The 13,872-nt window shown below is 43.6% G+C and overlaps 1 protein-coding gene across 5 annotated transcripts in view; it reads right to left on the bottom strand.

The window, feature by feature from the left end:
- Positions 1-13,872, bottom strand: part of LOC119168643 (cytochrome P450 3A16) — a 291,485-nt gene that overhangs the window by 70,437 nt on the left and 207,176 nt on the right. For all 5 annotated transcript variants that reach the window (XM_075890905.1, XM_075890902.1, XM_075890901.1 and 2 more), the window contains one exon: positions 4,145-4,305. In XM_075890905.1, coding sequence (XP_075747020.1) covers positions 4,145-4,305 — 161 coding nt within the window. The remainder of the gene's footprint in view (positions 1-4,144; positions 4,306-13,872) is intronic.

The raw sequence follows: 13,872 nt of genomic DNA, 5'->3' as shown, positions 1-13,872 counted from the left end.
TGCAGCACTATTGTCTAATTATCCATCATATCTCATTTGTTTTGGTTCTTTGCATGACCCAATTCTTTCTTTATGCACGTGCGAAAATAGTGTTATATTGAATGTAACTCGAGTTCTAAGTGTTGGCATTAAGTCGACTTTTAATAAAGCTTTTATTATTAAAAATAACAAATATTAGGACTTACAATATTATGTTCCCACATGCCAGAGAATATATGCTTGATATTGCAGGCTAATATTTTCTAGTTATTACAGCGTTTAAAATTACTTTGTGACATTTGACCTCATACCTAATAATCTGAGAATGTGTGCCAACCACTACGACGTACAAAGAAAACGGGCATATGCAAAAAATAACCACACTTGGGACGCAACCCATTTCCCAAAGCGCTTCCTTTGATTAAATAAATTATTGTTGCGATCGGCGATCTACGGGTTAAAAAAAAGGCAGCCGCCTTACTCTGTGGCGATAAAAAACATGGTGAAGACGCCCAGCTTTTTTTTTCAGGTACGCTGTGGGACATTGCAATAATTACTCGGAGGAGCAGTGTCGTCACTAGTTACGCCGTGAAAATCTTACACATGGCGCCTTAGTGCCCCAGAAGAAGCCACAATGCCGAGTTTCCGCCGAAGACGGACGTCGGACCACCACGCTTTGCGTCCCTGACTGATAGGCCGCTGGTCGCTCAAATCAGTGCCAGATCTCAAGGCACGTGCCCACGGAGACGCCAAGCCTGCGAACGCCGTTCGACAGCACGCGTGGTCGACCCAAGCGGCGAGATGAGAGACTCATCTCACCCCACTTGCTGGAAGCAAGATTCGCCCGACGCACAGCATCGCCACAACCACATGCATGTTTTGGTTGCATATCTATGTATGTTGGGGGCGTAGCCGGCATGGTGACCCTCTGGAATACTGTGGGACCTGTTATTGGACCGTGCAGTACGCACCCATTTCCCTATCTAGAGATCTGGAGAAACGAGAGTTTATATTCAGCCCTGGCAGGCTCTTTAGAGATGTTTTTCTATTTAAAGTTATGGGCCAGAGAGCTCTTGCCATGTACATGATGTAAATTAGTCTTCTATGAAGTTCACCTTCCTGCTGCCTCGACATCATCCCGGATCTCCGGTGCCTGCAAAGGCCGGTCGCAACACTATGCTATGCGCTTAGAAAAGCCGGAACAATAATAACAATGCACACAAGCTAAATGATGGTGTAAACAGCTATTAGAATTAAGTAATCGCGAGCGATTCGACCAGAACAAAACTACCGTAGAGTCAGTGACGTTCTTCCCAATGCGTAAGTTTCTGATTCACGCCATTCTGCGTCATGTCTTGTTTGCATTCATCACGAAAAGGTAGAACGATACGTTGTCATTTCGACTGTGACGCCACATGTTGCGGCAGATTAGAATGGTCTCCGGACCTCGTTTTCTTTTTTGACCTCACCCATGTGGCATGGCGAAAAAATAACTCTGCCACTGATTTTCAATGCGCGCAACGTAGTATAACATGTTTCCTTTGGAGGTTAACTCTGTTCGTACCGTTTCCAGGTGCGGCTGCTATGTGGGGAGCGCTCAGTTGGAGTCACTAATACTCAGACGTTCCTTGCAACCCTATCAAGGCTACAACGCTCCTTAGCCAACTGGAACGCTGATTAGCCTCTGCACGTGTATTCATCCACATCGCGTCCTCTCCTGGTCATTTTCCCGGCCTCTGTTCGCACGCGTAGGAAACAGAAGGCGCCTCTGTGCAGCAGCATGCAGGACGATGAAGAACGATTGCGAAACCGTTAAGTGTCATCAGAGGAAGGCCGAGGAAAATGACCAAAAGGTTTCCTCGTATCTTTTGTTTTGCTAGTCAATTACTTCTTACAGTGCGCTTAACCAGGTCTCAGGAAAAAAATTTAGTTCGACACTAGAAGCTGTTGTATGCCAAATGAAAGGCTTTGTGCGAGCATGATGCGAGGAGGAGAGTTGAAAACATTCACCACTCGCTCGGTGTATAGACTTCGTCAGTCAAATTCATTTTCTGCTCTCTTTGGTATCGGAGCAACTCTGAGCTAGAAGATCGCACGACGCTGATGCATCAACGCTTCCGGCGCACGCAAGGTTACATTCGCATGACATGCTCTAGCCAGGTCATGCACGCCGGCAGTGTTGTATCATATTGTTTCGTTGTTCTCAAAATTGTACTGCCTATTTTGTCGAATGTAACCTTCTATATGCACAAGCTTGGATAACTTGCCATAATCAGGTATCGCTAGCATGACATACAACGTAGCACAGCCGCAACTGCTTCAAATACAGTGCACCAAAGCACGCCAAGCATTATCAGGGCTGGAAGAGTGGCGGCAGCTTGGTCTTGAATTCCGAAGCCACAAGTGATTGTCTATCTACCCAAAAATGGCGAGAACAAGCATTGGTAATTCAAAAGGACACTAAAATCAAAACGATTTACATTAGATTGAAAGCACAGTGTGCGAAAACCTCTAAAACGACAGTACTATTAACATCAGTGCCCTACTTATCGAGAACTAATATAAATGCACAGTACATGCGCCGCAGTAGAATATGCTGAATATGATCTCGATGACGTAAGACGAACCATCTACTAGTAATCAAACTAGCAGCACTAAATAGAGATCTTTTCACGCATCAAGAGACGTAACAAAACGCCGATTTTGTTTTTGTTCGATTCCTGGAATAAATACGAGTGGTCGCAAAGTTCTAATTTCGCATAGTTAAACTGGGCAGGTCAGGCTATCAGTAGGGCCTAGTTGCACCGATGACTTCTGCCATCTCTGAGCGAGTGGCAGGAAAGTGTTGAATCGCCATTGTTGCTGCTGTGCCTTCCACTGCTTTCGTTCTGCTGCTACTAGTGTCGGTGGTTGCGCAGTAAAGTCAGGCAACGTTGTGCATGGCAACAAGTGACGTGAGACGTTTCGTTTGGGCGGGTAACTTTGAATGCGTCAACCTAATGCGGAATAATTGATTCATATGTGGGTATAACGTCCTCAAACTACCATATCATTGAGAGACGCCGTAGTGGAGGGCTCCGGAAATTTCGGTCACCTGGGGGTCTCTAACATGCACCCAAATCTGAGAGCACGAGCCTGTAGCATTTTCGCGACCATCGAAAATGCGGCTGCCGCAGTAGCCGGGATTGGATCACACGACGTGCGGGTTAGCAGCCGAGTAACTTAGCCACTATAGACAACCGCAGCGGGGCAACCAGATGTGGACCACTAAAACGTGATTTTTTTGCAAAATAGGCACTTGATTGGCACAAAATTAACACTACCAAGTTTTTGACCACCATTTCCACTATCAACGTTGACCTAACAGTTGTATTTAGCGTGTCTTTATTTGCAAGAGCAGTATGAAACCGACACCAGCTGCATTAATCCGATGAAGACCGTGAATGAAAATTAGGATCCTAGCAAGAATTGATGGCGAGTGAGAGTCAGGTATTGTAGTACACATCGACGGCAGGTCATGAAAATGTTGGGAAGTATAACCCTTTGCTGGTGTATTGTTGGAAGAACGTGAACTGTGATAGCAGTGCTCGCTATATATATTTTGATAACAATGCCAAAAAACACTGAATATGTGCTGTTATCATACACGCGTCATGTCAGGTTATCGTAGATAGGGGTTCCAGTGCTTGTTCGATTTCTTATAGCCGGTTCGTAAGCATTAAACTTGTATTTCTATGACTCAGAAATATATATTTAGGCGTTGCTGGATGCTAGAGGAGTACCTTAACGTAAGTTCCGTATGATAGTGACACCATGGCACCGTAAAGTGCTCTTTGTTTTGATAATACTCGCGTCTGGGGTCGCGCGTCAAAGCCGTTGTTACCTCAATGTATAAGCTATGCTTTAATGAGCAGCGTTGTCGGCGTTTTTGGTAAGTTCACAACGTGCACACAACTACTGCATATACAAAAGCACGTCAAACAACTCGCAACGCACAGCTCAAAGCCAAACAATTATGCACAGACTAGCCTACTGCAGCTTCTCATGAGGCCACAAGGTGTGGTAGTTGTCTCCCATATGGTACGCCTTATTGTTTACGCTCCTGTTTTAGTGCAGAGTCAAAGGGGAACTCGTGCGCTAAATGAGATACTGCACTTTAACCTACTTGGTTTTTGCGGACATCTTCAATTTCTTCGATGAGACGCTCCTGTATGTGCTTGTGCTGCGCCAAATAGTAGACGGCCATTGACATCGCTATTGTTGTCGTGTCGTAACCAGCGACAAAAAAGAGAACAGCCTGGGCAAGCACTTGATTCTTGGTGAGCCCTGAAAAGACAACATGCCCCAAATTATCTTGCTTTGATGTATGCCGACGGACGAAGGGCTCAAATAAAAGCTTCAAATACGGGTCGCCTTTCACTAGTTAAGCGAAATTTAGAACACGCTACACACTAGCATAAAAGGTGACTTGTAAGAAATGAAATTGTTGTATGCACTGATTTACATTATTACGTTTGCATATGGCAGAAAAAAGTTAGAAAGAAAACTGAAAGTGCTACGTAAGTTGCACTCATAAAAAAAGAAAAGAGCACTGGAAGAGCTACAGAAACAAGCAAACAAAAAAAACAAAGCGCAGCAATAATATAACGCCACGAGCGCGTTCGAAGCGCGTTTGAAGGCCTCAAGCTTGAAGACCATAGACAAACCTGTGCACTACCCACAATTTCCATGATGAATGAACAATGGCGGCACCAGAGTCCCCTCTAGTTAATTTCAGGCAACAAAGACTCAAATGTGTAATAACAACGGAGCAAGAAAAGCTGAGGAGAGGTCTCGTAATGCGAGCTACAGAGCGAAAAGTGTGGTGGAAGGCACGTGCTTTTCAAGGGGGTTGTGGGAATAGGTGGGCGTGCCGGCGTCTCGTACGGTCTGCATCACCATTCGCATGACTGCGTTCTTGATAGACCGCTGGAGTTGTGAATGGGCATTTTTAGGCAGTTTTTGTACTTCAAAGATAATGCAATGTGTCAGAAGCCTAGAGTGAGCGTTGGTTTGGGCGGTTTCGAGTTTAGTTTATATCGCTTAAGGTCGAAACCGGTTGTTTTAGAAGCTGACGACCACTTTTTCGAAAATGGATAAAGCCGCAGCTTCGTTGTTTTCCTTCTATACTGTGCTGCCTCAGCGAAGGCAGCCTGGAATGCCTCGACAAGAACAGCAGCGTCTACGGCTTTTGATGCGAGATGTGGCGGTAAGCCGTTCTGATGTACAGCAGTCGACTATTAGAAAAACAGTGCGCAGCCTCACCAAGCTCTTGGCAGCTCTCACCAGAGCTTGCCAAATCACGAATTAGACATGCCTGATAGAGCAACGTTACTTATTGTTTGAGTTTTTGCTTTGTGTGGACGTTTTGCGTGTGGTGACCCCATTTTTAGGCAAGGTTTTGGGTGTGGTGACCTTATCTTTGGGCTGAATCTACTCAGCCCTGTGGCAGGTAGATTTTATCTTCTGCCCAAGATACATAAATAAATAACCCCAGACGCCCTATCATCTCTGGCATAGGAACAGTAACTGAAAACTTAACCAGGTTTGCCGATAGCGTCATAAACAGGATCCCAGCTACTTTCTCATCATTTATAAAAGGACACAAATCACTTCTTGAAAGACATTTTAGACCTAGGTGTTCCCGATGGTAGTTTTCTGGTAACACTTGACGTCTCGTCCTTGTACACAAACATCCCACACAACGATGGCATTTGCGCTCTCATCAAGACTTACGATGACTGTTGCTTTGACAAGCCAGTTGAGGGTGAAACCATTGGTACTCTCATGAAGCTCATTTTAGAACTAAACAACTTCGTATTAATAACTTGCACTACGTTCAAACAAACGGGACATCTATGGGCACTTATGTAGGTCCTAACTACGCAAATATCTTTATGGGCATGTTGGAAGCTAACTTTATAGAGAATTCACCTTTGAAACTATGCTTCTACAAACGCTTCATCCATGACAATTTCATGATTTTACCACATGGCGAGGCAAGTCTTTTAAGTATCATTAAGAATTTCAACAATGCCCACTACACCATTATTTTCACCCTTAATTACTCATCAACAATGATAAAATCTCTTGACGTTATTGTCACAGCTAGCGAAGGACGGCTCTCCACAAATCTCTTTCGCAAACCAACTGATAGGCATCGACTTCTCCATTTCCATAGCAGTCACGTCCAACATTGCAAAACAGGGGTACCGTACAGCCAAGCTCACAGGTTTAAATGAATATGCTCCAACCACGAAGATTTCCTTTCGAATTGCCAGGATCTAAAACGTTCGCTCATTCAGCGTAAACATCCACGGAGATTATTTGATGACGCCATAAAACGCGCTGACAAACTAAACCGAATAGACCTGCTCAACGCCGACCCCAAGTCATTGGGTACATCCCAGTTAACCTTGTGCTCACCAATTCAACGTCAGCTCCAAACGTCGCGATTTTCAAGCGACACCATAACATATTAACTCAAATCAAGCGCCTTAAAAAGGTATTCGCAGAACCATCGAGAGTCATGTACAGACGTGCACGTAACCTCCGTGATATCCTTTCATCGTCTTAGCTTGCTGCCCGTAAACCAAATGGCTGCGCTCCTTGTGGGAAGTCGCGGTGCAAGGCGTGTGCGCACATGATAACTACGCAACCTGTCACCAGTTCATCCACTGGCTTTCAGTTAACAATCAGGGGCCATCTAAATTGTGACAGTTCCAACGTAGTATACATGCTCGAATGCGATATCTGCAATCTACAATATACTGGTTTTACAGAAACACCGTTTAGAACTCAATTTAATAATTATAAGTCGCACGACAAAACCCTTCCAAATCTGCCTCTATCGAAACATCTAGCAATACCTGGTCATTCGACAAGATTAAAGCAACGGTACTGGAATCCGGTTTCCGCTCACATCATCAGCGGGAAATGCGCGAATCATTTCTAATCTACAAGTTTGGTACACTAAACTCTGGAATAAACGAACACGCAGGCACACTAACTAATCTACCTTCCACCACTTAAGGCATCTCATGCCTTTCCGAGATTTCTAGTTCATTTTCTGTTATTTAACTTCTTATATTTGTTTTCGGCAGAACCATCCTTGTTGCCTGCTTAACAAACTCGGTTGACCTGGTCATTTTTAGTATGTATCGTTCGTTCATGCGCTTTATTCAGCACGCATGGTTGTCATAAGGCTTTCCACACCATGCGCCATTTATACTTAATATCTCTTTCACTCGTACTGATGTCGCTATAACGATAAGAGGTGAACGCTCTGCCCATGTTACTTTACGCATTGCATAATCCCACTAAAGGTATTAAGCCTTTTTGTATAATCATGCCGAATCACTTGCGATTGCCATTGAGCAAGTCCCAAAACATTTTAGAAATGTATATATTGGCTACGAAAGCTGCATTACATGTCAGACAGACGAAGGCTGGCTCACCAGTCGAAATGCATGTGAATCTTAAAAGTGTTTCATCGTACGTCGTGCTTTCTAGATTCCGTTATATATATATATATATATATATATATATATATATATATATATATATATATATATATATTAGGAAGTGATTTGATTGATATGTGGGGTTTAACGTCCCAAAACCACCATATGATTATGAGAGACAACGTAGGGAAGGTTCTGGAAATTTCGACCACCTGGGATTTTTTAGGTGCACTCAAATCTGAGCACACGGGCCTACAACATTTCCGTCTCCATCGGAAATGCAGCCGCCACAGCCGTGATTTAATCCCGCGACCTGCGGGATTGCAGCCGAGTACCTTAGCCATTACACCAGCACGGTGGGGCCATATAAAGAAGTGTAACCTTAAGGCCTCGTTCCTCTTTGTTTCCCACATTATTATTGAGAACTAACAAAAAATAATCCAGAGTAAAGTATACGGAAGAATATATATATATATATATATATATATATATATATATATATATATATATATATATATATATAAAATGAGAAATTTCACATTCGCTTCTGGATATTATTCTGGCGTTTGGTTAGATAGGATAAAGGTGATGCTCATTACAGTGTGCACGAAAAAACCATCACTAGCATTTTTTTCAACTGCATTTCTGCGTTCACGTAACCTATCATTGATGCATCTTTCTGATTGCCTTACGTAACATTTGCCACCATTGCAGAGAAAACTGTAGATGCCTAATGTCATATATTTACGAAACTTATTCCGGTGGTATATTTGGCAGTACGCAACAATTTTTTGCTGGATTTGACTTTCTGCATAGACTGATCAGCTCATTAGGCGCATAGAAAACAGTATCAGCTCTACGATGCCGCGCTATTTTCTTTAGTTTGTGTAACCACCGGTGAATGATAGGGTTGTCGTTCATTTTTTCTCTCGATGGCAAGTTTCTTACATGCTTTAAGGGTTACTGGCTTTTCGCACTTTGATCAACAATCCTTCTGCCACTGACATAAAAAGCTGTCTGGGATAACGAGCAACTTGCAAAGACCGCTGACTGAACGCTTCTTTGCTACAGTGAACGCATGATTTCTGTCGTGTGTGTTGGTAAATGCCGTTTTTACGACACCTATCAACTAATTTTAAATTGGTTGAGTGATATGAAAACAATTGTTTATTAGTCTATGGCTGTAGTACCAGCATATCAGGTAATTCCTTAAGGTAATATCAACAACCACATACTTCCGTGCACGGGAACCTCAAATGAAACTTCTAGTGGACACCATACTCGCGTATGGCAGTAAAAACATTACCACACTCAGTGTCAAAGTAGCCCGCTCAGCATTTAACACTGAAATATTCAAGAAATCTAAAGATAATAACAACTTTTGTCCTAATAAGGCAAGCACACAGGTCTCTGTTTTGCTTGGCTAAATATAAGTTGCTCAATAGAGGTGCTAAGCAGGATCCTATACAGACCCCTTCTGCCAGTCGGTACAGGATGATATTTCTTTCTACGTCGGTTGATTTCAGTGAGATGCTTAAAAGCTGTGAGAGAGTTTGGCGGCAGTGCCTGCTTCCGTTCTAAATCTCACGTCTCCAAAGGTATCACTGTATGAATGAACATAACTTTACAATTTATTTTGGAGCAAAGAATAGTACAAGCCTTTTACGTCATCGGAGAAGGCCTTAAGTGCTTTAACACCGTTGGCTTCTATATATGTGGGAACCCTGGAATCATTCGTCAAAAAGGAATGATTTCTCTTCAGCGCGTTTCACTTGTATAAAAGAAAACTTTCGATAGCCCTTGACACGTGCCATTCTTCAACACAGTTACCCTAAATCGAAGGCATTTTTAAGCTTCCTGGCATGAAAAAAAATACAATTTCTGGTATTCCTACTTTTTGTGATTTTCTTCAAAACGTCATTTAGCCTCTTGCCATAGAAATACGCAACAGCTCGGTTTTTCACTTTCGGTGACGAAGTTTTTTTCTGTTCATAGAACACAGAACTCGTAGCATTGATTCCGTTCTCCTCGTACATACCACATGAAAACACTCCGAATACTTCTTTATCTACTGGCACTATGAACAGAGCATTTAAACAAGGTATGAAGCAACGCTGTTAACAGGTGATTTTGAATAGTGAGGCTTATATATCTTATGAACGTCAACACCCTCACTGTTCATTCTCATGCCTTTTTTCCTCCGCTAAACGCCTTTAAGTCTGCCGCATCAGGAAGAATAGCTCCGGTTTAGTCCTATTTGTTTCTGTGGCAAACCTTGGTCCTCGTTCCAAGACATGATGCACTTTATCTGGCAAGGAAAACCTTCAAAAATGTGCGCCATGCTACCTTTGTAGTTCGAAGAATCGTAACGCTCATTGTAAACGTGATCTCGGAGCTGTCACAGCAGTTTTTGCTACAGGTATTCTGTCATTTGATGGATAAGGGTCAGGGACTTGAGGATTTGAACATTCGCCAATCTATTTTCGTACGCAAAGTGCAGCTGCGTGCCGAGGTGAGTCCTTAGAAGTCGGGCTTGTAGCGGCCACTCAGCACCTAAAAAATTGATAATTTTTCATGCGTGTTTAGCGAAAAGTTCGCAATATCCGAAAAAAATCCTGACATCGTCAGGCAGGAATTTCTTTCGCATGCAGATGCTTGAAACACGGGCTACGCGCACAAATTTGGTGATTAGTGGTACAGTATTCTGGTTTCCGAAGTAAATCAATAATTTAACCTGATGTACAAGAAATAAAGTTCACGAGAGATGCGATTCAGTTTCGTTGGTGGTTCCGCTTTATCAAGTGTCCTTGTAGCGCACGATTTCTAGTAGATCGGGCTCCTTTGTGTTTTCGATGTGCAGTGGAACTTCCCAGATGTGAGAAAAACTGCAACATTACGCTCCATTTCAGATAAACGGAATACCAGTCTAGATATAGGTGTCAATAAAGCTGAATTCACCTGTCATAGTTTTACTGTCTTTACAGCCAGGCACGACTTCATACACGTGACAAGTCTTGGTTGATGATGTGATGATGATGATGTGTGGTGCTTTGTGGCGCAAGGGCCAATTGATGGCCAAAGAGCGCCATTTCGATGAGTAGAGATGAGACAATGATATGTTGCGTGGCTGTATAGGGGCCTTAAAATTCCTCGCGATAATGCGGGTAAAAACATAGGTATTAAGATCATGACAGTGGCGTGATATGCATATTAAAAGGGGTGACAAAGATTTTGATAATAAAAACATGTAAAAATTTTTGGCACTAGCACACGTGCCTCATCAGCGCCCTTGTGTCCAAGGGCTGCGAGGCAAGTGCTTTTAAATGTAATCACTGCAGCAGCAACCTCTCTTGATAGGTCACGCTACGCAATGCCTGGGTATATTACATAGTAAAAATTGACATCTCTTAAAAAGCTAACAATGATTTATGGGTGAAAAGTGGTTCCCTACCGACAAACATTGCGGGGTGTAACGGTATATGTTGTCGGTAGGGTAATGGAAAGTGTTGTCTTTCTAGAGTGTCTAACTGTTTACATTGGATTAAAACGTCAAGAATTGTCAATGCCTCACCACAATTGTCACACAGTGGTGGATCACCACCGGACAAAAGATGTGTGTGTGTCGTGTATGTGTCTCCTATCCTGAGTCTTGTTAGTGTTACCTCTGTTAGACGAAATTTTGATACTGGTGGCCAATGGCCAAGGTGTGGCTTGATAACGTGTAGTTTGTTTTGTGTGTGTTTATCCCACTTCCTCTGCCAGTAGTCCCCGAGGTTTCGTTTGAGAGACGGCTTCAGATCAAGGACCGGGATTGATATGGGTGTAGGGGCAGTGTTTTTGTGGACGGATGCAGCGAGCTGATCCGCCCTCACGTTGCCTTGGATCTCACGGTGCCCTGGCACCCAGCACACTACAACATGTTGGTTGAGTGTGTAGAGTGTGCAAAAAAGGGAGTAAAGTGACACAAGGACAGGGTTTTGTTGTTTTTTAAGACTCTGCAGAGCCGTTACCACACTGAGGGAGTCTGTATAAATTACTGCTTTTTGTATTTGTAATAGTTTGATGTGTTTAGCTGCCACAAGTATCGCGTAAACTTCCGCTGTGAAGATACTTGTGCCTGGATGTAGAGGGCCAGCATCCGAAAAGGAAGGGCCAACAGCAGCGTAGGACACAGAGGAGTTGGTCTTAGAGGCATCTGTAAAGAACTCAGGACGTGTGTATTTGTGTTGAAGTTCCAGGAAATATGTTCGGATATGGGCAATGGGCGCATGTTTTGTAACTTCTAGAAAAGACACATCGGAGTCTATAGTCTGCCATTGCCACGGTGGCGGGTATGCTACAGGAGCCATTAAACCGTGTTCAAGTGAGACTCCAGTTTCCTCAGCTAGACTCTTCAGGCGAACTGAGAAGGGCTGCCTCATCGAAGGCCTGTTTTGAAACAGAATTGAGCTCGACAAATCATTAATAGTAGAGTATGAGGGGTGCTTCTTGTCTGCTTTTACCTTAAAGAAATAAACGAAGGACATGTAAGTTCTCTGCAGATGAAGCGACCACTCATTTCACTCAACATAAAGGCTTTCTACGGGGCTGGTGCGAAAAGCACCCGTAGAAAGGCGGATGCCCAAATGGTGCACGGGGTCCAGCATCTTCAAGGCACTTTGAGTAGCAGACTGATAGACAACGGCCCCATAATCTAAGTGGGTGCGAATGAGGCTTCTATACAGGTTCATGGGGCATTGCCTGTCACTACTCCACGTAGTACGTGACAACACTTTTATAACACTCATGGCTTTTAAACATTTTGTTTTTAAATACTTGATGTGTGGTACGAATGTCAACTTGTTGTCCAAGATTAAGGCTAAGAATTTATGCTCCGCATTGACAGACAGACGTTGACCGTTCAGTTCAATGTCAGGTTCTGAGTGCACGCCTCTCTTTCGGGAGAACAAGACACACGTGCTTTTTTCTGGGTTCAGCCGGAATCCGTTTTCCTCTGCCCAATTGGAGAACTTGTTTAAACCTAAGTGAACCTGCCGCTCATACATTGCTAGTTTGCATGACTTAAAGCCAAGCTGGACGTTATCGACATATGTGGAATAGAACATGTTGCGGGGGATGGACAGGTGCAAGGAATTCATTTTAATAATATAAAGTGTACAACTAAGTACACCACCTTGCGGTACTCCCGTTTCTTGCACAAATGTTTGAGAGAGAGTACTGCCCACACGGACGCGGAATTTCCGATTGGACAAGTAACTCTCGATTATGGAAAGCATTCTACCGCGCACACCCAGGTGAGACAAGTCTCTTAATATCCCAAAACGCCATGTTGTGTCGTAAGCCTTCTCGATATCGAGAAACACTGAAAGGAAATATTGTTTGTGGACAAAAGCGTCTCGGATCTGTGCCTCGATACGCACCAAATGGTCGGTGGTGGACCTACCCTTTCGAAACTCACACTGGAACTGGTCGAGCAGATTTTGTGTTTCAAGGAAATGTAAAAGTCGGCGGTTTATCATTTTTTCAAAAAGTTTACAAAGGCAGCTGGTTAGTGCAATGGGCCTATAACTTGAAACTTAGGAAGGGTCCTTGCCCTGTTTCAAAATAGGGATAACAATAGCCTCTTTCCAGAAAGCAGGGATGGTGCCAGAAAGCAGTTTTTCGCGTTTTAGGCGGCAGGTTTTTCAACATTTCATACGTGACACGGTCGTAGCCTGGTGCAGAATTACTGCTAGAGTTTAGTGATGTTTGTAGCTCAGCTAAGTTGAAAGGTTGGTTGTATGCCTCGTGCTTTGTGCACTTATATTCTAGTTTCTGTTTTTCTATCCTTGCTTTATATCTTTGGAAAACTTCAGTATAGTGTGCCGAGCTAGACACTTGCTCGTATTGTGCTCCGAGGAAGTTCGCCTGATCTTCCAGGCTGTCACCCTGTGTGTTTACGAGTGGGAGTGAGTGTACTTGTCTTCCTGCTACCCTACCAACCATGTCCCAGGCTTTAGCCTCTTGTGTATATGAATTTATCCCTGATAAAAACTTGTGCCAGCTTTCTCTTCTGGCCTGCCGACGCGTTCTGCTGCCACGAGATTTTATTTTCTTCAAGCTCTCAAGGTTTTCCGCTGTCGGCGAGTTTTCAGTGTTCCACCACGGGACGTGTCGTTTGCCGGGCAGTCCAGATGTTTGTGGAATGCACTTGGCTGCTGCGTCAGTAAGAAAAGCCGTGAAGTACTGCACAGCTTCATCTATGCCTAATCCGCATATGTCGGTCCAACTTAGGTGTGTAATCTTTTGAAGTTGTTCCCAGTCGGCTTTGTTCACCAGCCATTTGGGAACATGTGGAGGACATTCATATGTTATTGGTGTACTCAAAACTAAAGGAAAATGGTCACTTCCG

The sequence above is a fragment of the Rhipicephalus microplus genome, chromosome 3 (genome assembly GCF_043290135.1).
Source record: "Rhipicephalus microplus isolate Deutch F79 chromosome 3, USDA_Rmic, whole genome shotgun sequence".
In the NCBI taxonomy this organism is placed as follows: domain Eukaryota; kingdom Metazoa; phylum Arthropoda; class Arachnida; order Ixodida; family Ixodidae; genus Rhipicephalus; species Rhipicephalus microplus.
Note: the sequence above shows the minus strand (reverse complement) of the source record. Positions and strands in the feature narration are given on the sequence as shown.